Raw genomic sequence first — 25,011 nt, forward strand, 5'->3', positions numbered from 1 at the left:
GCTGATAAACTTTCTTTTCCTTGTGGTCAAATTCAAGAACGTTTAGACCTAGAAGTAGAGTTGACCAGCATGACTATCACATGTCAGTAATTTACTAGTTGATTTTATTTTCTGAACAATTCCAGTGCAGTGCCAGTTCAGTTCAGTCCAGTCGCTCAACCGTGTCCAGTTCTTTGCGACCCCATGGGCTATAGCACACCAGGCAGGGGTCCATCACCAACTCCTGGAGCTTGCTTAAGCTCATGTCTATCAAGTTGGTGGCACAGTGCCAGAAGTATATTAAATCTGTGCTAAATGTTAACCAGTTTACACATGTCCAGAAAATTTTAGTGCAGTAGAGTTTTATTAGAGTGCTGAATATTCATTGGAAGGACTGATGCTGAAGCTGAAACTCCAATACTTTGGCCACCCAATGCGAAGAACTGATTCTCTGGAAAAGACCCTAATGCTGGGAAAGATTGAAGGCAGGAGGAGAAGGGGATGACAGAGGATGAGATGGTTGGATGGCATCACCAACGCGATGGACATGAGTTTGAGTAGGCTCCATGAGTTGGTGATGGACAGGAAAGCCTAGTGTGCTGCAGTCCATGGGGTCTCTAAGAGTCAGACACAGCTGAGCGACTGAACTAAACTGAGAGTTTTATTCCCTTCTGGAAACTCTAGAAGTAGCCTTTATTCCAAATTTCCCTGTGCCTGTATTTTGTTTCTGGCCATGTAAGTCAAAAGTTTTATGTGCATTTTTTAAAAGCTCATTTTAATGATAATTTCTTATATATCTAATTCATAGTTAGTATTTTGTATGTGTGTGTGTTTGGCCACTCTGTGTGGCTTTTTAGGATCTTGGTTCCTTAACCAGTGATTGAACTGAGGGAGGCCCTTGGCAGCGAGAGCTTGGTGTCCTAAGCATTGGACCACCAGGGAATTGCCTCTGTGTATTTTTAAAAGGAATACCAGTCCGTTTTTGGACTGATCTAAGCTCTTTCTTCACTTGCTTCAATGGTGGCCCACTCTAGTGATAATCTCCATCTTTTATTAAGTGCTTTCTCTTCGCCAAGTACTGTCTGAATCTCCTTTAATCTTTACAAGTCTTGTATTAGAGCTACGTTACGTCAGTGCTCTGTTTTCATAAATGAGAAAAGTGAGGTTCAGAGAGTAAGCAAGGCACTTAGGTTCACCAGCTAATAAAGAGTAGAACCAGGATTCACACACAAACCTGTCTGTCTCAACCACCAAGATTTACTCCACTCTTCTTTCAGTTTCTCTCTTTAATGAGAAATTGAAAACTAAGCATTTAGAACAGTGCCTACCATATAGTCTTTCGATAATTATGTACAGTTTAAATTTTTGAAATTGATTTTATGATAGTGCAATTTCTATACTATAAAATGTCTCCATTTAGATATACTATTCTGTAAGTTTTGATAAATGTGTAAACCTGTGTTATCACTAATACAATTGAGATATACTGCATTGGAATCCCTGCCGCCCGTCCCCCGCCACCCCCCCCCCCACCCCCCACCAAGTTTCCTTTTGATTTCCCTGTTTAAAAAAGTTTTTGTCTTGATATCAGTGTTGGCTCTCAGGAAGTCATAAAAAATAGTTCAGACTTCTTGCTTATCCTTCACCCTGCCTCTTCCAGTGGTAGCATTCTTATGTAGCTATATAGTACAGTTGCAAAACCAGGAAATTACAGGTATACTCTATAGATTTTGTTCCCTGTGTGTTAATCTCTGCCTGTTCTCACTCCAGGTAACTGCTAAACTGTTTTCTGTCATTGTAGATAGGCCTGCTGTGAAGCTTTATATATAAATGGAATCAGATAATATGTTGTCTTTTGTGTCTGGCTTCTTTTGCTCAGCATAATGTATTTGAGATTCATCAATATTCGTGGTTTGTATCTTTTAATTGTTGTGTAGCATCCTGTTGTTTGAATATAATACAGTTCCCTTATCCATTCAGTGTTGATAATCATTTGGATTGTTTCCAATTTGGGGCTAGTATATAATGAATGAAGTTGCTGTGATGATTCATCTGTAAGTTTTGTGTTTATATGTGTGTACTTGTTTTCACTTCTCTTGCATAAATAACAGTGGAATTGGGTCATTTGGTTAGTGAAGATTAGTTTATAAAATACTGTCAAGTTGTTTTCCCATTTTAGACGCCCACTAGCAGTATATTGCCTGGAAAATCCCATGGACAGAGGAGCTTGGTAGGCTATAGTCTATGGGGTCACAAAGAGTCAGACACAACTGAGCGACTTCACTTTCACTTTCACTTAGCAGTATATAGGAGTTCCTGTTGCTTCACAGTCTTGCTAAAACCTAATATTGATTTTTTCCATTGTGGCAGGTATGTAGTAGGATCTCACTATGACTTTAATTTGCCTTTCTCTAATAATTAGCGGTATTGAATATCTTTTCATATGCTTAATGCACAATTGTATATATTTTATAAACTATATATTCAGACCATTGTGGGGAGGTGGGAAATGTGTGTGTGTGTGTGTGTGTCTTCTTAATAAATATTTGATGAATAATTGAATGACCTGAGATAGAGCTATGTATTTTTCTTTTGGCCACTTGAAATCTTAGGTGTACTACAATTCAAATAAAGTAGTTCAAATTGAGTTTCATTAGTCTATTCTAAAATGATCAGCTATAGTAGGAAATCTGGTTTAGAATATGATACTAAAATAAAGATCAGTAATTCCTCTCCTAGGAATCATAGCATCTTCTTAACCATCAAACTTTCATGCTCATAACTTGCTCTTTTTGACTATGGGAAAATTATCTTCTGAAGACGTGAATTCTGTGGTTCACACGGATACTGCATTGTTTCTCTAATGCTAAAAATGCTCTTACCTAATTTTTATCTTGTCTAAAAACAGAAGGACAATCTTAGCCTTGTTATTTTTAGCTGTCACTGAAGCAGTTTTCTCCATTAAGAATAAGTGTTAGCTATGTTGATCTATAACCCATCTGCTGATCATGTAGACTATAATTTGTGTTTATAATTTTTTTAAAAAGTTTGGTTACCTTCTTCTTTCTGTGATACATTTTGTAATAATATATTTTTTAAGCTTTTGTTTAGGTCTGTTAACTGTAGAGAATTAAAAAGAAATAAACACATAGACCAGCCCAGATAACTATTGCTTAAGCAACACCAATTAAAAAAAAAATGTGTTCAGTGATTATAAATCAACACAGAATAGTAAGATCTATATATCTCTTTCTGTCTGTATAATGAAGAGTGACGTATCCTCTTTTATTTCCCAAACTCAAGTCCTTCTTCCTAAAGGAGACTGTTGTTAAAACTTTTTGGTGGTTCCTTCCATTAATACATGTCTCTCCTTTTCTTTATTCTTCTCACATAAAAGGTCAGATGGTAGTTACCATTCCACATATTTTCCTGCAGTTCCAACACATGAAGATCTAGCTTTTGTAGAGTAGTTATTATGCAGATGATAGTTTTACTTAGTTGATTCCTGATGGTTGTTTCCAGGGTTTTTTTGTGATTATTTTTATTTATTCACTGCTACAAAAATGTTTCAGTGAACAATACTGGAGATTTGGGCAGACTTTTGCAAGTATAGCCATAGAGTAAATTTATTCCAGTTGAATCCCTAGTCAAAGAGCATTTTATAATTTGTCAGCTATTGATAGATTGTCCTCTGTAAGATTTCAGCCATCCACTTTCCATCTAATAATGTTTGCAAGTGTCTATAATACATATTTTAAATGTAATAGCTTCTTTTGAATTCTTTGTTGTTTGATTCTCCTAGTATTATGTGAATTGGGACCCCCAAATTAATACTGTTTCAGTGCTGTTTTATCTTTATTACATTCCTGCTTGCTTTTTCCCCTGCATAGGAAAACCAAAACTTAAGTCTTCCTGATGACAGAGGGTAGCAGACTAGAATGGCTTCTTGTGGCTTTCCTATACATGGCTCTCAGGCTGCTCAGTCTCTAGGAAACCTGATGTTTGATGCCTTCTGTTTTATATATTTCCTGTAGGAGGAAAGCTGAACAAAGACCTGCGACATTTTCTCAATCAGAGGTTCCAGAAAGGGTCGCCTGATCATGAGCTCCAGCAGACCATAAGAGATAACCTTTACCGCCATGCTGTGCCTTGTAAGTAGCCAGTTTGGGACATCTTACTGCTGGTGGGTGTGTGAAAAGTTGAGGGAAGACAAACAATAGCTGGTTCTGGAGTACTTGGCAGTTTGCTCATTTAGTGACTCCCTAAGTGCGGGGAGTCCAAATTGACAGTGTGGGACTAGCAATCCAGTGATTAAGACTCTGCGCTTCCAATGTAGGGGGTGTGAGTTCTATCCCTAGTTAGGACACTAAGACCCCACATACTGCAAGGGGAGGCCCCAAAATGGCGAAACAATTTAAAAACAAGCAAAACAATTGACAGACAGAGTACCTAACCAGGTGAATTACTTAGTTTTTCAAGTTCTGGCTTGAATATGCCAGGCAAATTATTTATCCTTTGTAAGGGCATGTTTTCACAGTAGTGAAAAAGACATCTCACTCTTACTAACTTCACAGAACTGTTAGAAAGTCAGAGGAGTGACATTTATCAAGTGTTTGTATCGTATGGGCACGGTGTAAGCCTCATAAATGTTAACCATTTTTGTTATGAGTGGAGAGGACCAGGCCAGAGGCCTTCAAACTGACCTCTGAGGATTTCAGTAGGTCTCTGGTGGCCCTCAACAAAGGGAATGCCTCAGTGAACTCTCTCTTCCCACCTTAATGAGATTCATAAATCATGATTTCATGTATGATTTCCTTTGAAGAAAGCCTCTGTGATTCCACAGATTAAAAAGCCCAAAGTTCCAAACCTATTCAGTTCAGTTCAGTTCAGTTCAGTCTCTCAGTCATGTCCTACTCTTTGCGATACCATGAATTGCAGCACGCCAGGCCTCCCTGTCCATTGCCAACTCCTGGAGTTCACTCAAACTCACGTCCATTGAGTCGATGATGCCATCCAGCCATCTCATCCTCTGTCGTCCCCTTCTCCCCCTGCCCCAAGTCCCTGCCAGCATCAGACTCTTTTCCAATGAGTCAACTCTTCACATGAGGTGGCCAAAGTACTGGAGTTTCAGCTTTAGCATCATTCCTTCCAAAGAACACCCAGGACTGATCTCCTTTAGAATGGACTGGTTGGATCTCCTTGCAGTCCAAGGGACCTATTAGATAAGACCAAATCTGAGAAAGCAAGATAATAGAACATAGGGACTATGACATTGGGAATTTTGTGGTTAAGGGAAAGAAGGAAGGGAGGAGGGAATCAGCCTACCAGATCATGAGGTTTAACCATGCTCTATCAGTCTACATTCTCATCCAGCTCATTATGAGATGAGAATCCTGGGAAGATGTGTGATTATTTACCTTCATTCAAAATAGGAAGAGAAAAAGAAGAAAATAAGAAGAAAGAATGATTTTTATTTTATTACTTGGGAGTTTTCTTTTTTCCTGTTATCCAGTCCTTCAAAATTTTATAATTAAAAAAAATTTTTTTAATCACCTAAAAAAAGGAGGACAAATTTGAAGTTCAAGGTACTCTGCCTATTGTTCTAATTCATTTGCTATGGATGGTTTTCTTTAAAAGAAGTAATATTTTTCCAGTGATGTGCTTGAGTGCTAGTGTTTCCTCATACTACTGCAAAATGATGAACAGAATTGATTTCAGGCATGCCGTGGTTCTTCAGGGACTTAGACTGGAAGCGTAGCTGGGGACCTTTAGCGATCAGATTTTAGAACAGACCCTGCCTTCCATTTCACCTATTCATAAAGCCAAGAGTAAGAGACTGAGTTGACTGCAAGTGACTTGGGCCAGTGCCCCAAAGTTGCCTCTTTCTGCTGAGTGGAAGAGCCACATTTATTTATTTATTTATTTTCAGAGCTGCATTTGACAGAGAAAATATGATCATGCATTAATGTGAATCTCTGGCCCCCAGTTCTTTTAATTTTGTATTATTAGTATTGAAAGCCATAATCCTAATAGTATCCTAACTGTTCCTTACACTTGGATTAATAATAATAATGATGACAATACCTGTGGTTACTCACATGAATGGGCAGGGATTGCCTTTCTATTTTTATAGAAATAAAGAAAGAAATCAAGACAGGAAGGTAAGCCAATTAAAGTAAGGCCAAATGTGACTAGGGTTTCAAGCCATTGTCCTACCTCTGATATACTGTCCCATTTTACACTTAGAATAGCAGCCCTTTGAGGTTGAGGTTTCCAGTACCCATTTTCCAGATGAGGAAACACAGAGCAATCAAGTAACTGTTACATGGCAGATCCAGGGCTTTGGGACTTGTAAGCCATCCAGGGCTATTTCTGTAGCTCGACCGTTGCTGCCTCCGAAGTTCTAGTAAGCAGGTTGGATGCAATTTTGCATAATTCAGTAATTGCAGAATCATGATTGTTCTCTGTGTAATTTTTCCCCTACTCAGATTCCAATTTAAGAAATGGGGAATGAAGCAAATGAGCACACCATTTCTTGACGCATCTGTGGTGTTACTATGGTTACATTTTGGCAAGATTTTCCATTTATTTTTTCCAGTGATTTATTGGACCTGACTGTGAGCTAAATGGCTTGATTTTAAGCTTATCACTCTGTAGGAATTGGGGCAAAAATGACCTCAGCCTTTTAAAAAACAGTGGAAAATAATATTTTGTCTTTGCTTATATAGAGCCATTGGTATTGATGTTTCATGTCTATGAAACCAATAAATCAGAAATTGAGAATGTGGAGAGAGATTTTTTTTTCACTAAAGAGAAAACAGGTAACATTTCATTTTATATTTCCTGCATAAAACAGGAAGGAAACTTGGAAGAGGTCTGTTTCTGAATCTGGCGCCGTGTGTGTGCCTTGGAACAGGGGTCCCGTGGGATTTGGTTATGGGCTTAGATGACTGGGTTCACACGTGTGTTTATTTTGGTTCTTTGGCCCATGTGACTGATAGAGCAGAGCTCAGTACCAAGCTGTCATGCTCATGGGTGAGGAAGCCCTGGACCGAGTCACGGATCTTCCCAGTGATGTTGTTGACTGTGCCACAGGGAAATGAACTCCTGCAATCTATATTTTCCAGAACTTCCTGCTGCCGGTATTTCAGTACCTTTGGTCTTTTGAGAAGGGATGATCTCATGAGCAGGTGCTTGCGAGCTGGGGTAGACTTCCCTTTCTGTACATTTTAGGAGGCTCACATGTCACAAGAAATGAACAGATAAGGCTGTTTGTTCTCAAGTTTGTTTTAGTGTCACCATAGTGTAGTAGAACCTTCTGGGCACCATGATGGGTTTTGCCATTCAGAATTCCATTTTATCCTAGTTTTTTGGCAAAGACAGTGGAAGTTTTGCATCCGTATTTTTGGGTAAAAAAATGAAGTAACAAATGTAGTTTCCTTAAAATCATACCAGTTCTAATGCCGCATTACTCACTTCTCATCCAGAATTTACCTAGTTAAATTGTTCATTTAGTGCTATTTTTGCTATAGTCATTATTATTTTCTACTCCTCTTTTGTTTTGATTCAAAAACATTTTATTCCATAGTATGAAAAGGGTCATCATAGATAAAATTTAATTATATTATCATTGAAAATTATTTGTTTCAGTTCATTTGCTCAGTTGTGTTTGACTCTTTGTGACCCCACAGACTGCAGCACACCAGGCTTTCCTGTCCATCACCAACTTCTAGAGCTTTCTTAAACTCATGTCCATGGAGTCGATGATGCCATCCAACCATCTCATCCTCTGTCATCCCCCTTCTCCTCCTGCCTTCAATCTTTCCTAGCATCACAGTCTTTTCTAATGAGTCAGTTTTTGACATCAGGTGGCTAAAGTATTGGAGCTTCAGCTTCAGCAACAGTCCTTCCAGTGAGTATTCATGAGGAGTTCATGATCTGATCCACAGTCAGCTCCCAGTCTTGTTTTTACTGACTGTATAGAGCTTCTCTATCTTTGGCTGCAAAGAATATAATCAGTTTGATTTTGGTATTGACCATTTGGTGATGTCCATGTGTAGAGTTGTCTCTTGTATTGTTGGAAGAGGGTATTTGCTATGACCAGTGTGTTCTCTTGGCAAAACTCTATTTGCCGTTGCCCTGCTTCATTCTGTCCTCCAAGACCAAACTTCCCTGTTACACCAGGTATTTCTTGACTTCCTACTTTTGCATTCCAGTCCCCTATGAGGAAAGGACATCTTTTTTGGGTGTTAGTTCTAGAAGGTCTTATAGGTCATCATAGAACCGTTCAACTTCAGCTTTGTCAGCGTTAGTGGTTGGGGCGTAGACTTGAATTGCTGTTATACTGAATGGCTTGCCTTGGAAATGAACAGAGATCATTCTGTCATTTTTCAGATTGCTCCCAAGCACTGCATTTCAGACTCTTGTTGAGTATAAGGGCTACTCCATTTGTTCTAAGGGATTCTTGCCCACAATAGTAGATAGAATGGTCATCTGAATTAAATTCACCCATTCCGGTCCATTTTAGTTCGCTGATTCCTAAAATGTCGATGTTCACTCTTAAAATGTCCTGTTTGACCACTTTCAATTTACCTTGATTCATGGACCTAACATTCCAGGTTTCTATGCAATATTGTTCTTTACAGTATTGGACTTTATTTCCATCACTAATCACATCCACAACTGGGCATTGTTTTCGCTTTGGTTCTGTTTCTTCATTCTTTCTGGAGTATTTTCCCACTCTTCTCCAGTAGCATATCGGGCACCTACCGACCTGGGGAGTTCATCTTTCAGTATCATATATTTTTGCCTTTTCATACTGAAAATTACTACCACCTCCCCCCACCCCCCACCCCAAATTACTGTGGAAAAAGAGAGAACTAGATGCAGAATGAGTCAGAAGCCTTGGTGTAAAATATGAGGGCTGTTCTATAACTGGTCAGCTTGGTCAGATAGCCTCTCTGAGTCTCTCTCTGTCTCTTTTTTTTTTTTTTCTTAAATCTCTAGTAAAATGGAACTAGAAATATCTATCTCCAACATTGTCTCACCAAACACTGACAGCAGCCCCAAGAGATGGATCCATTGGAGGAGACAGAGGCTCAGAGAGATTGCTTCGAATCACACAGTTAGCAAGAGCATGGACAGGGTTTAACCAATTCTCTAACTCCTGTACTGGGTATAATTGACAGTAATGTAATTAGAGAAACCTGTTTGCAGTTCAAGAAGCAACCATTAGAACTGGACATGGAACAATGAACTGGTTCAAAATTAGGAAAGAGTATGTATGTCAAGGCTGTGTATTGTTACCCTGCTTATTTAACTTATATGCAGAGTACATCATGTGAAATGCTGGGCTGAATGAAGCACAACCTGGAATCCAGATTGCAGGGAGAAATATAAATAATCCCCAATATGCAGATGATACCACCCTTATGGCTGGAAAGCGAAGAGGAACTAACTGAAGAGCCTTTGATAAGGGTGAAAGAGGAGAGTGAAAAAGCTGGCTTAAAACTCAACAATCAAAAAAATAAGATCATGGCATCCAGTCCTACCACTTCATCACTTCATGGCAAATAGATGGGGAAACAATGACACTGTTATTTTCTTAGGCTCCAAAAGCACTGCAGATAGTGACTGCAGCCTTGAAATTAAAAAACACTTGCTCCTTGTAAGAAAAGCTATGGCAAGCCAGAACAGCATATTAAAAAGCAGAGGCATTAATTTACCAATAAATGTTTGTTTAGTCAGCGCCATGGTTTTTTTAATAGTCATGTATGGATGTGAGAGTTGGACTATAAAGAAAGCTGAGCCCTGAAGCATTGATGCTTTTGAACTGTGGTGTTGGAGAAGACTGTTGAGAGTCTGTTGGACTGCAAGGAGTTCAAACCAGTCAACCCTAAAGGAAATCAATCCTGAATATTCATTGTAAGGACTGATCTGAAGCTGCAACTCCAATACTTTGGCCACCTGATGCGAAAAGCTGACTCATTAGAAAAGACCCTGATGTTGGGAAAGATTGAGGCCGGAGGAGAAGAGAATGACAGAGGACCTGATGGTTGGATGGAATCTCTGATTCAATGGACATGAGTTTGAGTAAGCTCCTGGAGGTGGCGGTGAACAGGAAAGCCTGGCATGCTGCAGTCTATGGGGTCGCAAAGAGTCAGACACAACTGAGAGACTAAACAACAATGATGTGATTAGAGCAGTATACCATGAACCACTGAGATTGAAAGAAGAAAGAAAGAAAAACCTCACTGTTGAATTATAAATGTTTAAAATCATAGAGTTTTATGTCTTGGGGGTGGGAAGCTAGATAAGTCATTGTATCTAAGAAATAAGCGTCTTCTCTCTGATTTTCATGTATTTCACTGATGTGTAGTATTGAATTTTAATAACTGCTTAATGATTATTCAGCTTTAAAAAAAATCACTGTAGGAATCTCTTGAGATATATCAGTGGTCTACTCATGGAAAACCACCTTAAGATAAATGGATCTTTTAAAAAAGAATTTTTAAAATTTTCAGCTGTCTTGGGTCTTCCTTGCTGCATAAGCTTGTCTCTAGTTGCAGTGAATGGGGGCTATTCTGTAGTTGCAATGAGCAGGCTTCATTGGTTTTATCTCAGTAATTGTGGTTCCCGGGCTCTAGGGCACAGGCTCAATGGTTGTGGTGCACAGGCTTAGTTGCTCCTCAGCATGTGGGATATTCCTGAACCAGGAATCCAATCCGCAGGCAGATTCTTTACCACTGAGCTCCAGGGGGATCCCCAATAAGTAGATTTCAAATGCATGTAAACATCATCAGTGTTGCTGACTTCTGTCATTCCTCAGAATCATCTGGTTAATATTTCTGTCTCCTGCCCCTCAAATCCTGCTTACATTCCCAATCCCCTTCCCCTAAATTCTTTAGTCATACAAACTTTGTCCATTTCTCAAATATGCCTGATATCTTCTTATAACTGGGTATAAATTATTATCTCTTTTCTCTCCATCTTTCCATCTAACCAGTTCATAAGCTTCTTGTAAGCTTTAGTCTAGATGCTGCTACCTCCAGGAAGGCCTCCGTAGATTGTGCCCACCGCCTTCCTCACTGCTCCCCCAGCCCCGCCACCCCATTTGACCACGTACCCTGCCTGCTGTATATCTATCTGTTCTTTTAGAATCCTACTCTTCTGAGGCCAGCGACTGGATCTACCTCAGTGATCAGCCCACACCTGGCTGGCTGAGTTTCTGGAACATGGGATAAATATCTATTGATTGAAAGAACTGATGAAGAGATGGATAGAGACCCACTTTGTTTTTCTTGTTTTATTATTTTTTTTCTTCATTACTTAACATTTTGGGGAATCAGCAGAGCTACTCTTGCCATAAAACTCTCAGAATAAAGGGCAGCTCAGCGGCTTGAGCTCCGAGTTGGCTGATGAAGACTCCACTGATTACATGACTGAGAATCTAAACCCAGAAAGTCCAGGCTCCTGGTGAGCTTGGAGCTGGAGTGCCCATTCACAGCCCCTCCTAATTACAGTCTAGATATCACTGCACTTCCTGCAATGATAGCCATTCTGCTTTATGACTTCTTGTCTTAGCTGATGTGACAACATCTGAGATTCTTGTTGGAACGGCTGCTTTGCCCGTGAAGATAAATGCGTTACCTGACAGGGCTTGTCATTTACTCTACTGCTGCTGTCAAAACGAGATACAACTCATCTAGGAGTCTCAGGGCTCTGGAATGCCGAAGTCCACCCCTCCTGTTCCTTCTCCCTTCTCTGGGCTCAATAGAGATTGAACACCTCTTTCTTTTCAAGCAGAGGTCATTTGAAAGAGGAAAGGATAAGTCAGTTTTTTCTGTAGCTTAACATGTTGATCAAGGCTCTCCCTGATACTGAGATCATTGCAACCTGTAAGAGGCATTGATCATTGACTTAAAGGAGTTTACAAAGGAATTAAACATCTTTGATCTCTAAGATTATTTAAATCTAATGTGGTAAACATAGGTGATCCTGCTTTTTATTTGTAGTGGTGGTAGATTTTAATGGGCATGTTAGCATCTGCTAACCAACAGTTGATGTGTTTATTATTTTGAATGTGACTGTGATGTCAGGACCATAAGTTACCTTTGGTGTTATTCAAATGTGTTAGTTTCTCTTAAGCATAGCTGTTTCCAGTACTTCTTGCCTGGAACTAACTCATTTTTCATTTACAGCTGATGATACTAACTAGACCAGTTTATCAGCAAGAGGCCAGGATAAAGAACTGGGTATAGGAACTTTGCTTCTTTCTTGGACTGTACATCTCTGTGTTTAGGTTGTGTTTGACACAAGTAGAAGGCTTCGGATTTTCATTCATGATGTAGACAGTTCTGTAAGCAACCCCAGAACTAATTAGATGAAAGTCACTAGAAATGTTCTCACTGTGACTGTTTCCCTTTTCCTCTTACCAGTTAGTGATGGCTGATATTGAAGGATCACTTTAGTCTTTACCAAGCCCAGCCTTGTTGCAAAACTCTGACTAGTAACAGTTATAACAGCTCTCCAAGTGCTCTCTTTTGTGCTCATACTGTGTCCCACAAGCCTTGCCATAATGCTGATACATAGGCTGTCTCTCACTCTGGGCTCAAAAAAAAACAAAAAAAAACAGTCTACTGAGGACCTGAACTGAAGCTCACTGCACTGGTAGACCCTCCCCCTTTTCTATTCAGTTGCAAATGTTTGTTGCCCACAATCAGATCAGTGTATGTCCTCATCCCTTCTCCATCACTTCCCCACTTTTTCTCTCCTCTTCCATTCTACCCATCAGTCCTGTTTTTTACCATGTGCTCCTAGCTGGTCTGAGGTCTGGAGACTCCCATTACCCACTGGCCCATCCCTTACTGCCTATGCCTGTCCTTTCTTTCTTTCTCCATCAGATCTTACTTGTTCTACATTGATCTTACTTGTTCTACATTGGTTTCCCATGGGGCTGTCCAATAAGAAGCCAAGAATTATAATAAAGAAGTGAATGGTTCATATGATGGTACAGAGTTCTCTCTTACATAATACTTATATCTTAACACATATAAGTTTAAACTGATGCTTCTGTAAACATTCTATAAAATGGGATATTCTGGCAACAAGGGATGTACATAGGTAGGGATGAATTCTTAGGGTTTTGATTTGTTTTTGTACTTTTTCTAGGTTTAACACAGTATGGTATACACAGAAGATATTTTAAACATAGGCTTGTCTATGTCAAGGGGATTTCCCCCACTGCTGGCTGTTTCACTTCTCAGACGTATGAATTTTCCCATTTCATCAAGTACAAGCTGAGAAGGTAAAGCAATAGTAGGCAAGGAGTTTTGTGCCAAATTAAAAGCTGGCTTAAAGCTCAACATTCAGAAAACTAAGATCATGGCATCTGGTCCCATCACTTTGTGGCAAATAGATGGGGAAACAGTGGAAACAGTGGCTGACTTTATTTTTTGGGCTCCAAAATCACTGCAGATGGTGATTGCAGCCATGAAATTAAAATACGCTTACTTCTTGGAAGGAAAGTTATGACCAACCTAGATAGCTTATTAAAAAGCAGAGACATTACTTTGCCAACAAAGGTCCGTCTAGTCAAGGCTATGGTTTTTCCAGTGGTCATGTATGGATGTGAGGGTTGGACTATAAAGAAAGCTGAGCACTGAAGAATTGCTGCTTTTGAACTGTAGTGTTGGAGAAGACTCTTGAGAGTCCCTTGGACTGCAAGAAGTTCCAACCAGTCCATCCTAAAGGAGATCAGTCTTGGGTGTTCATTGGAAGGACTGATGTTGAAGCTGAAACTCCAATACTTTGGCCACCTGATGTGAAGAGCTGACTCATTGGAAAAGACCCTGATGCTGGGAAAGATTGACAGCAGGAGGAGAAGGGGACGGCAGGAGGAGAAGGGGACGATAGAGGATGAGATGGTTGGATGGCATCACCGACTTGATGGATATGTGTTTAGGTGAACTCCGGGAGTTGGTGATGGACAGGGAGGCCTGGCGTGCTGCGGTTCATGGTGTCGCAAAGAGTCGGACACGACTGAATGACTGAACTGATTAGGGAAAAAACAAAAACAAAAAACTTGTTTCTTAGGTGTAATCTAGATTTAGAGTTATCCCATCAGTGAGTTCATGAGAAAAACTTGGACATTCCTGATCTGGATGTTCTCTCTTCTTCTTGGGGCTAGATCTTCACATGTGCTGGGCTTTCTGCTATGCCGGACCAGAGAGGCTGGCAGGACCCTAACCAGTGCTGTTGACTTGGGTTCTTTGAGACTCCGTTTCCTCATTACCTGTGTTGATGTTTCTGAGGTACCTAAGCCCCCCGCAGTGATCATGGCAGTTCATAGATCCTCTATTTAAGGGTCCTCTTTGTATAAGTTTTTTGTTTTGTTTTGGTTGTACCGTGTGGCTTGTAAGATCTGTTTCCCCACCAGGGATGGAACCTGGGCCATGATAGTGAAAGACCAGAATTCTAACCCCTGGGCCACCAGGGAAGTACCAAAGGTCCTCTGTGTAAAGTAGTCTTCTTTCTTCCAGACCCTTTTCCCTTTCCTTTCTAACATGACTCTTCAAGTTCAGCTGTTTTCCCTTTTTTCATGTTGTCATTAGACTTTGGGCTTTATGTATATGGTTCTCTGTTTTATGATTTTTATAATTTTTTTTGCAGGGTGGGGGTGGAGAACAAGCTAAGTTTAAAGAAAAAAGATTCTCCAATGTTTGTTGAGTAACAACCCAATATTCAGTGTTAGGTAAGAACATAGTGGAGATTAATGATTGGCTCATTTAGCCTATAATAGGCACACTTGAAATAGCACATTCTCTGAATATCCCCAGCATCAGCTAGTTCCCTAATGTTCTTTCTTCTTTGTATTTATTATTATATGTTGTTAACTCTAATTGCCATTGCATATTTGGTGAGTGGATGGAGTCATATTGGAAAAAAAAAATGAAAAACTATGAACTTAAAGGCTCATTACACTGGATTTGATTTATATGTGTCTGTTAATAGACTCATATAAACATGGTTTGGCTGGTGTTCTTTATTCTAAGGTTCTCAGGAGTGTAGAACAAGGAAAAGCCATAGGAGTTTAGATTTAAGTTCAATTACAGTTGATGGAATTTCTGATCTTCTTGTGAAAACATGTTAGACCAACCTTATTGCTTAATAATAACATCTGTCATTAATCGAGTATTTACCATTACATACCAGGTACTGTGCCCAGTGATTTACAAGTTTTGTCTCTTTTATCCTTCACCAGACTCTGAAAGGCATGATGTTACCATCCCTGTGTTAGGAGCATGGAATGAGGAGCTTATAAGTGACTTGTTCAAGATAAGCAGTTTAATAATGATGGAACCCAGATTCAAATCCAGTACTAACCTCCCTTGAGAGGCCATGCTCTTGGTTTATATCTCTGGGTTCAGTCACCTTAAAGACCAGTTTTTAAATTAATGTATTGAGTTTAAAAGAGTCTTAATAACATATAGATTAGTCCTTGGCTGGATGTAGGATGCTAGCATATCTGTTTGGCAGCCATGTTAATTCATTTAATTGCTTTATAATTTTAGCTGACATTTTTCATCAAGATTTGTTGAAATTATAAAGCAATTTCCATAGAAACTTATGTAGGGACAGGGAAGTTTCACAGTATCCTTACCACTTAGTTATTTTAAGAATAGATCTGATGAAATTTTAGTAATTTTAGATTTAGGAAGAATCATTTAAGAGAATGACATACAATATATGTTTAAAGAAATCTTGTATCAAAAGTGTTTTATAAAACTATGTACAAATAAAATTTCTAGCTTCTCTAATGGATAATGGGCACTTATGATGAGATCCAAGTAAGAACACTTCACCAGTTATGCTATGTTAAGGTTACCTAAAGTCTCTATGAAATGAGCTACCCACAGTTTAAACAATAAGAAGATGTCACTTTTGTTAGTTTCATTCATGATAAGAATAAAGTAGACTTATGACCTGCCTATTGCATTTAAATTTTAACCAAATATACATCTCTATTTTGGGAAAATACACTGTAATGTTTTTAGGGATATAGGGCCATGGTGAATGCAGCTTACTTTCACATGGCTACAAAACATTAGAAATGGTTAAAATTTTGTATTATTCTTACAAATTTCTATAAATATGCAATTATTTCCAAATAAAAGTATTTTTAAAACAGTTCAGTTCAGTCACTCATTTGTGTCCGACTCTTTGCGACCCCATAGACTGCAGCACACAGGCTTTCCTGTCCATCACCAAGTCCCGGGGCCTACTGAAACTCATGTCCATCACGTTGGTGACACCATCAACCGTCTCATCCTTTGTCATCCCCTTCTCCTCCCACCTTCATCTTTCCCAGCATCAGGGTCTTTTCCAAAAGTCAGTTCTTTGCATCAGGTGGCCAAAGTATTGGAGCTTCAGGTTTAGCATCAGTCCTTCCAATGAATATTCAGAACCAATTTCCTTTAGGATGGATCTCCTTGCAATCCAAGGGACTCTCAAGAGTCTTCTCCAACACCACAGTTCAAAAGCATCAGTTTTTCGGTACTCAGCTTTCTTTATGGTCCAACTCTCACATCCATACATGGCTACTGGAAAAACCATAGCTTTGACTAGATGGGCCTTTGTTGGCAAAATAATGTCTCTGTTTTTTAATATGCTGTCTAGGTTTGTCATAGCTTTTCTTCCAAGGAGCAAGTGTCATGGTTTCATGGTTGCAGTCACCATCTGCAGTGATTTTGGAGCCCCCCAAAATAAAGTCTCTGTTTCCAGTGTTTCCCCATCTATTTACCCATACCAAAAGTTTTTTTAAAAAAACGAATGTAGTTTTTGGAAAAGGGGATTATATATTAGTGTTATATTTTTGTTTTTCCAGATTATTAATGTTTTTAACATAACATTGAGATTTTGTTAGTACTTTGATAGATCTTATTTATTAAACTATAGTGGGACTAGCCTGAGACATTGTGCATATATTAAAACAAAAACCCTACACTTACGGAATACCAAATACATGCTAGGTGTTGTAGTTTTAGTTTCTCATTTAACCTTTGCGGAAAAACTGTGGGTATAAAGTAATTGTTATTGTAAATAACAATTTACGTAAATGAGTTTCCTCATTTACGGATGAGGAAACTGAGACTTGGTAAGGTTAATACTTTGTCTTAAAATTGTGGAGTCGAACTGCAACCGAGGCACTCGCCATGGATGTTAATGCTGCCAGTAGTAGCCACCACATTTTCTTCACTCAGACTGTGTGCATAGATTCATATACACAGACTCAATATATTTAGGAAATAAGCTAGGAAGAATTCTTTTAAATGGATCCTAAGTATCTGCTAATGGCATTCTAGATTACTATGAGTATAATTATCATCATTAGAATTCTTACCATATATTGAGTGCTTGCAAGGTGCTAGGTTTTATCTTATATTTGTGTAATAGCTCATTTAATCCTCACAGTAGCCTTGTATGTATATGTTATTACTCTCCACATTTAGGGAAACTGAGGAACAAGGTGATTGGATACCTTGCTGAAGATGTCATGGTGAAGGTAGAACGGTGTTGTCTTGTTCTAAAAGTTTCCTTCTTAGCCCGTGGCTCATATTGCTTGCTATTTATAAAACCTGGAGAACATTAGAAAAAAAAAAAGGAAAATAATCAGTAATTCAACATACTCCTTCTTTTTTGGAGAACAGAAGAACTATTTTTTCATACTCTTTTTTTGGTGGGGGAATGAGGGTATTAGGTCCATGACCAGGAATTGATCTCACTCCACAACAGTGAAAAGTGTGGAGTCCTAATCACTGAACTGACAGGAAACTCCCTGTTTTTCAAGAAAATATGTCTTAGTCTTAGATTCGATCAAAGCTACCACATTATACAATTCCAGGGGGCACTATTCAGTTTATAATCTATGTAAATGGTGCCCTGGGTTGTGGGCAGCACCCTGACTGCCTGGCTTTATGTCGTGGCTGAGTTCCAGTAGTAGATACTCAGCTAGCCTGAGAGAGAACCAGTTGCCATTCATTTGGGATGCATGCGTCTCATTCATGGTAAAACGGTACCTTACTCCTATGAGGGTAATACCCACCAGATACTTGAACACCAGAAGCCTAATCCAGTCCAATTACAAGATCTCTTCATCCTTAATTCTGCTAATTAAAGGTTTGAGACAGTACTGGAATTGAATCTTTTAGGGTAGAAGCTGATATTTCTTTCATTTATCCTGCCTTCATTCATTTGCTCTAACTATTCACACAGCCATTCTCCATTTATTTCATGTATCTGTCTATTCAGCAAGCGTGTATTGAATACTACTGTGAGCAGGTCACCATGATAGACGCTCAACATTTAGGGGGGAAACTGGTTACCTTTCCTGCTTCCAGGGAGTTTACAGCATAGTGGGCAACCACTGTAACAAAGAGACAGCTGTAAGAGAGTGAAGTAAATCCCATGGTAGGGTAAGCCCAGGACTACATGACATACAAGGACAGACACCAAGCTCAGTCTTGAGATCAATGAATCGGTGTGACCAGGACGTGAAATAAATCCCCAAACTGAAGACATAAGGAAAAGGAGTGGAATACCTTTCCTAGGAAGAATCAGGAAATATCGACTCATGTAACCACGGGCAAGTGACTAACATCTCCGGGCTTAATTCCTCTTTAAAAAGGAGTATGTTTATTAGGGGTATAATTGACTCGTTAAGCATCTTAATATCCCAGGCCCAGTCTCAAGATAATATAGTCCTTTGTACAGTGCTCTCTCCTGAGGACTCTTCAAGAATAGACTGCTTAGAGTTTTGTTTCTTGTGAAATGTTTAAAAGTAACAACAACAAAACCCAGTGCCACAGTAAAAGATAGGACGTGGTTTTAATGCTTGCATTTACTTAATCCTTTTAGCATACACATAACAATGCAGTATGATAGGGCCGTTCACTAACTGCAAGATGCATAAAACATTAACTCAAGGTATATTAAAGGCAGGAGAGTCTAGTAAAAGACTCCAAGTCCAAATACATTTCTTTTAGTGTATCTTTGTCACTGTAGACATAACTTTATTTGATGATAACAAAAGTCTAATTTTAAGGCCCTATGTGAATAGTAGACGTGGATTAAAGACCTTGCGCCTTTGCCTCCTTGGCAATCCCAGTAGATATAGGATGCTATGAGATGAGATAGGGGCATCCCTGATAACTCAGTTGGTAAAGAATCTGCTGCAATGCAGGAGACTCTGGTTTGATTCTTGGGTCGGGAAGATCCGCTGGAGAAGGAATAGACCACCCACTCCAGTATTCTTGGGCTTCCCTTGTGGTTCAGCTGGTAGAGAATCCACCTGCAATGCGGGAGACCTGGGTTTGATCCATGGGTTGGGAAGATCTCCCAGAGAAGGGAAAAGCTACCCACTCCAGTATTCTGGCCTGAAGAATTCCAAGGACCGCATAGTCCATGGAGTCACAAAGAGTGGGACACAACTGAGCGACTTTCTAAAACCAGTTTGAACATCTGGAAGTTCACGGTTCACGTATTGCTGAAGCCTGGCTTGGAGAATTTTGAGCATTACTTTACTAGCATGTGAGATGAGTGCAATTGTGCGGTAGTTTGAGCATTCTTTGGCATTGCCTTTCTTTGGGATTCGAATGAAAACTGACCTTTTCCAGTCCTGTGGCCACTGCTGAGTTTTCCAAATTTGCTGGCATATTGAGTGCAGCACTTTCACAGCATCATCTTTCAGGATTTGAAATAGCTCCACTGGAATTCCATCGCCTCCACTAGCTTTGTTTGTAGTGAAGCTTTCTAAGGCCCACTTGACTTCACATTCCAGGATGTCTGGCTCTAGGTGACTTATCACACTCTCGTGATTATCTGGGTCATGAAGCTCTTTTTTGTACAGTTCTTCTGTGTATTCTTGCCACCTCTTAATATGTTCTGCTTCTGTTAGGTCCATACCATTTCTGTCCTTTATTGTGCCCATCTTTGCATGAAATGTTCCCTTGGTATCTCTAATTCTCTTGAAGAGATCTCTAGTCTTCCCCATTCTGTTGTTTTCCTCTATTTCTTTGCATTGATCTCTGAGGAAGGCTTTCTTATCTCTCCTTGCTATTCTTTGAAACTCTGCATTCAGATGCTTATATCTTTCCTTTTCTCCTTTGCTTTTCGCTTCTCTTCTTTTCACAGCTATTTGTAAGTCCTCCTCAGACAGCCATTTTGGTTTTTTGCATTTCTTTTCCATGGGGATGGTCTTGATCCCTGTCTCCTGTACAGTGTCAGGAACCTCTGTCCATAGTTCATCAGGCACTCTGTCTATCAGATCTAGTCCCTTAAATCTATTTCTCACTTCCACTGTATAATCATAAGGGATTTGATTTAGGTCATACCTGAATGGTCTAGTGGTTTTCCCCACTTTCTTCAATTTAAGTCTGAATTTGGCAATAAGGAGTTCATGATCTGAGCCACAGTCAGCTCCTGGTCTTGTTTTTGCTCCATCTTTGGCTCCAAAGAATATAATCAGTCTGATTTCAGAGGAACCAGAGATCAAATTGCCAACATCTGCTGGATCATGGAAAAAGCAAGAGAGTTCCAGAAAAACATCTATTTCTGCTTTATTGACTATGCCAAAGCCTTTGACTGTGTGGATCACAGTAAACTGTGGAAAATTCTGAAAGAGATGGGAATACCAGACCATCTGACCTGCCTCTTGAGAAACCTATATGCAGGTCAGGAAGCAACAGTTAGAACTGGACAGGAAACAACTGAGTGGTTCCAAATAGGAAAAGGAATACATCAAGGCTGTATATTGTCACCCTGCTTATTTAAATTATATGCAGAGTACATCATGAGAAATGCTGGGCTTGAAGAAGCATCCAATAAAACCATCCTATAAAAGAAACATCCTATAAAACCATCAGATGGACTGAAATTTGGCCTAAAATCTGATGGTTTGGTGCATGACTGTAAATAAGTCTGAGGATCTACATGTTTTTGCCCTAGTGAATAGAAGTTTGTGACTAATAGAGGTTCTGTTGAATTTCAAGTTTGCTGCTTAATGTGGTCCTCCCATGCAGGCCACCTGCTAGAAGGTAGGCATTCAGCTTCCTCCATTACACTGGAATCAGACACCCCATGCAAATCCACCATCATCTGGGATCCTTTGGAAGAATTTCGTACCTTCTGACTGTAGATGTGGATGATCTGCAGAAGCAAACTGTTCGGTTCAGTTCAGTTCAGTCGCTCAGTCGTGTCCGACTCTTTGCGACCCCATGAATCGCAGTACGCCAGGCCTCCCTGTCCATCACCAACTCCTGGAGTTCACTCAGACTCACGTCCATCGAGTCGTGATGCCATCCAGCCATCTCATCCTCTGTCGTCCCCTTCTCCTCCTGCCCCCAATCCCTCCCAGCATCAGAGTCTTTTCCAGTGAGTCAACTCTTCGCATGAGGTGGCCAAAGTACTGGAGTTTCAGCTTTAGCATCATTCCTTCCAAAGAAATCCCAGGGCTGATCTCCTTCAGAATGGACTGGTTGGATCTCCTTGCAGTCCAAGGGACTCTCAAGAGTCTTCTCCAACACCACAGTTCAAAAGCATCAATTCTTCGGTGCTCAGCCTTCTTCACAGTCCAACTCTCACATCCATACATGACCACTGAAAAAACCATAGCCTTGACTAGACGGACCTTTGTTGGCAAAGTCATGTCTCTGCTTTTGAATATGCTATCTAGGTTGGTCATAGCCTTCCTTCCAAGGAGTAAGCGTCTTTTAATTTCATGGCTGCAGTCACCATCTGCAGTGATTTTGGAGCCCAAAACAATAAAGTCTGACACTGTTTCCACTGTTCCCCATCTACTTCCCATGAAGTGATGGGACCGGATGCCATGATCTTCGTTTTCTGAATGTTGAGCTTTAAGCCAACTTTTTCACTCTCCGCTTTCACTTTCATCAAGAGGCTTTTTAGTTCCTCTTCACTTTCTGCCATAAGTGTGGTGTCATCTGCATATCTGAGGTTATTGATATTTCTCCTGGCAATCTTGATTCCAGCTTGTGCTTCTTCCAGTCCAGCGTTTCTCATGATGTACTCTGCATATAAGTTAAATAAGCAGGGTGACAATATACAGCCTTGATGTATTCCTTTTCCTGTTTGGAACCAGTCTGTTGTTCCATGTCCAGTTCTAACTGTTGCTTCCTGACCTGCACACAGATTTCTCAAGAGGCAGGTCAGGTGGTCTGGTATTCCCATCTCTTTCAGAATTTTCCACAGTTTATTGTGATCCACACAGTCAAAGTTGTCTGGGGAGGCCTTACAAATAGCTGTGAAAAGAAGAGAAGCCAAAAGCAAAGGAGAAAAGGAAAGATATAAGCATCTGAATGCAGAGTTCCAAAGAATAGCAAGAAAAGATAAGAAAGCAAGCTATTAGATACAACTAAAAAAATGATATCTTTAGAGACCATGGAGCAGTTAAAAAAAATAATTTGATATAATACTTGCTGTTGTGTTCTGAATTCATGTCGTATACTTCAGGGGCCTGGCCTGCCATGACCTGTCAGCCTTCTTTCTCCTTTCCTCTGTTCTTTCCTTCCTTCCATTGTCCTTCCCACCCTCCATTTCCTACCCCCTCTTTCTTTTCTTTCCTTCTACCACAAACTGTCTTCTTTCTTCCCCTTGTTCCAATCTCTGGCAGTAGAGCAGTCCATAGCCATTATTGGAGCTATGTGTACATGGGTTCTAACAGAGACCCTAAAAAAAAAGTTAAGGTAGAAAACAAATAAAACATCTATAATAAATTATATAAATCCTAAATTCATAGCTCGCTGAATTTTTGTGCACATTCACGTTCATACCCCCACCCCCATGTCTATGCAACCATTACGCAGATCCACATGGAGAGCACTGAGCGTTCCAGCAGGCCCCTCATGTCTCCTCTGATGATTGTGACTTAAGTGCCCTGGATTGTTTGGTCTGTTGTTGAATTTCCTATAAACAGAATCATACAATGTGTATTATTTTGTTCTAACTCCTTTTTCTTCCTTAGTGTTTGCATGTAACAGCAGCAGTAGTTTGGGTTTTTGTTGTTTTTGTGCTGAGTCTTGCATTGTGTGACTATAGCACCATCTTTATCCATTTTTCTGTTGATTTAAACTATCTCCCAGTTTTAGCTTACTTACTGCTGGGAACATTCTTATGTAAGGGGATGTGTGTACTCATTTCACACCCAGAATTGTTGGCATATGTGTAGGCATATGCAGCCATAAGCTGTTCCCTGTAACAGAGATCGTCACAGTTTCCAAAGTGATTGTTCCGATTTGCACCAGTACTTCCATGCGTGAGAGCTCCAGTTGCTCCTCATCCTCGCTGACATTTCCTATTGTCAGTCTTTTAGATTTTTCATCCTCCTGGTAGATGTGCCATGGTATTTCATTATCATTTGAATTTTCATTTTTTTTAAAATATATAATGATATTAAGCACATTTTCAAATGTTTATTGTCTACTTGGGGACCTTCTTTTGTGAAATACAATTGAAATCCTTTCCCATTTTTCTTTTTAATTGGGTAGTTTGTCTTTTTATTGCTGATTGGTAGAAGAAGCTGGGTTTTAAACCCTGACTCTGCTGCTTATTAGATGTGCTTGGAAAGGTTGCCTCACCTTTTTGAGTTTCATCTATAGGATCGGGCCAGTAACACCTATTTTATAGGTTGAGGTGAGAGTGACTTGAAGAATTGTATGTTAATTTCTAGTAATATACATTAGTATGCCTGTGTTTCCAAGCACAGAAAAGGCATGGGTGACTTATACCTAAACTGAAAAAAAGTCTGTTCTGCTATCAGGTGAACAGCCTATTGAGATATTTTAAATACCTTTCTTTTTCTTTCCCAATATTCTCTTCTATTTTTTATACTTACATAACAAAAGGGAAGACAGTGCCCATCTGCATAATACACTATAGGCCAAAGTGATTTATCTCCTACAAAAGAACACTGGAAGTTGTATCTGTTCTCCTAAGAAGTCTGTGCTTGCAACTGGGACAAGTGAGAACCAAGAGAGTTTCTGAAAAGGAGAGAATAAGATAAAATGCAGATGTAGGACCCAATTAAAGAAATCTGCCTGCCCCGGGTAGTGGTGGGAAGCATGTCTTTTATTTCCTTTTTCTTCCTAGTCAGCCAGTTTCTTGAGACTTTGCTTTCTCATTTGCAAAATAGGAATAACAATACTTTTCTTAAAGGGTGATTCAGGTGGCCTGGAGCAATCTTGATCTCCTGTAAGCACTTCACATCTGGACAATGCGGGGATGGGTCATGGGCTTGGTGATTGTGCTGGCCATGATGGGGATAGTGGTGATGGTATTGAAGATACTGAAGGGACGACTTATGTTAGCAGACTTGTTTACAGCCCACGTGAAAGGCTGTTTTGGGGCAGACAATAGCAGTTTCAGGAAGTAGGTGGGAAGGCTAGAAAAGAGCAAAGAATCCTCTGTTCTGAGAGGAATTAGCATAGGTTGCCCATTTGTACACCAGATTTGTGTGTGTTGAAGATGACCTGGGCATCCCAAACCATATTACTGTGATAGATTATTTATTCCTAAAAATATCAAAATCAGAATATCCTAATGGTATAGGCAGTTATTGAAACTCGCCTTGAATACCTGTGTCAACATTGAGCAGAACCTTATTTCAAGGGAACTTCCTGGAAAATCAGTCCCCTTCAGTTTTCAGGATGCTGAAGAGGCACAGGGTTGTGACTGCTTAGTCAACATGAGCTTCGGTTGTGGATGGAACTGGTTTGACTCAACACCCCTCCACTCTGTGGCTCTGTGATCTCAGATAAATTACTTCCCTGAAGTTTCCTAGTTTATAAAATTGGGACAGTAGTATCATCCCAATAGAACTGTGGTGAGAGTTATGTGACATAAGACATAAGAAGCACCAAGAGAGGTCCTGGCAAGTAATAGTTGCTCAAACTGCAGAAATGTATTCATGTTATCTGATGAGTAGATGTGCATGCTTTATTTCTATGACAACTGTTTAGT

General features: G+C 39.8%; 1 protein-coding gene across 23 annotated transcripts in view; it reads left to right on the forward strand.

The window, feature by feature from the left end:
* The window catches only part of MAGI1 (membrane associated guanylate kinase, WW and PDZ domain containing 1), a 645,192-nt gene that overhangs the window by 375,375 nt on the left and 244,806 nt on the right, over positions 1-25,011 (forward strand). For all 23 annotated transcript variants that reach the window (XM_061396466.1, XM_061396472.1, XM_061396468.1 and 20 more), the window contains exon 2: positions 4,014-4,130. In XM_061396466.1, coding sequence (XP_061252450.1) covers positions 4,014-4,130 — 117 coding nt within the window. The remainder of the gene's footprint in view (positions 1-4,013; positions 4,131-25,011) is intronic.

Source organism: Bos javanicus, chromosome 22 (genome assembly GCF_032452875.1).
Source record: "Bos javanicus breed banteng chromosome 22, ARS-OSU_banteng_1.0, whole genome shotgun sequence".
NCBI lineage: Eukaryota > Metazoa > Chordata > Mammalia > Artiodactyla > Bovidae > Bos > Bos javanicus.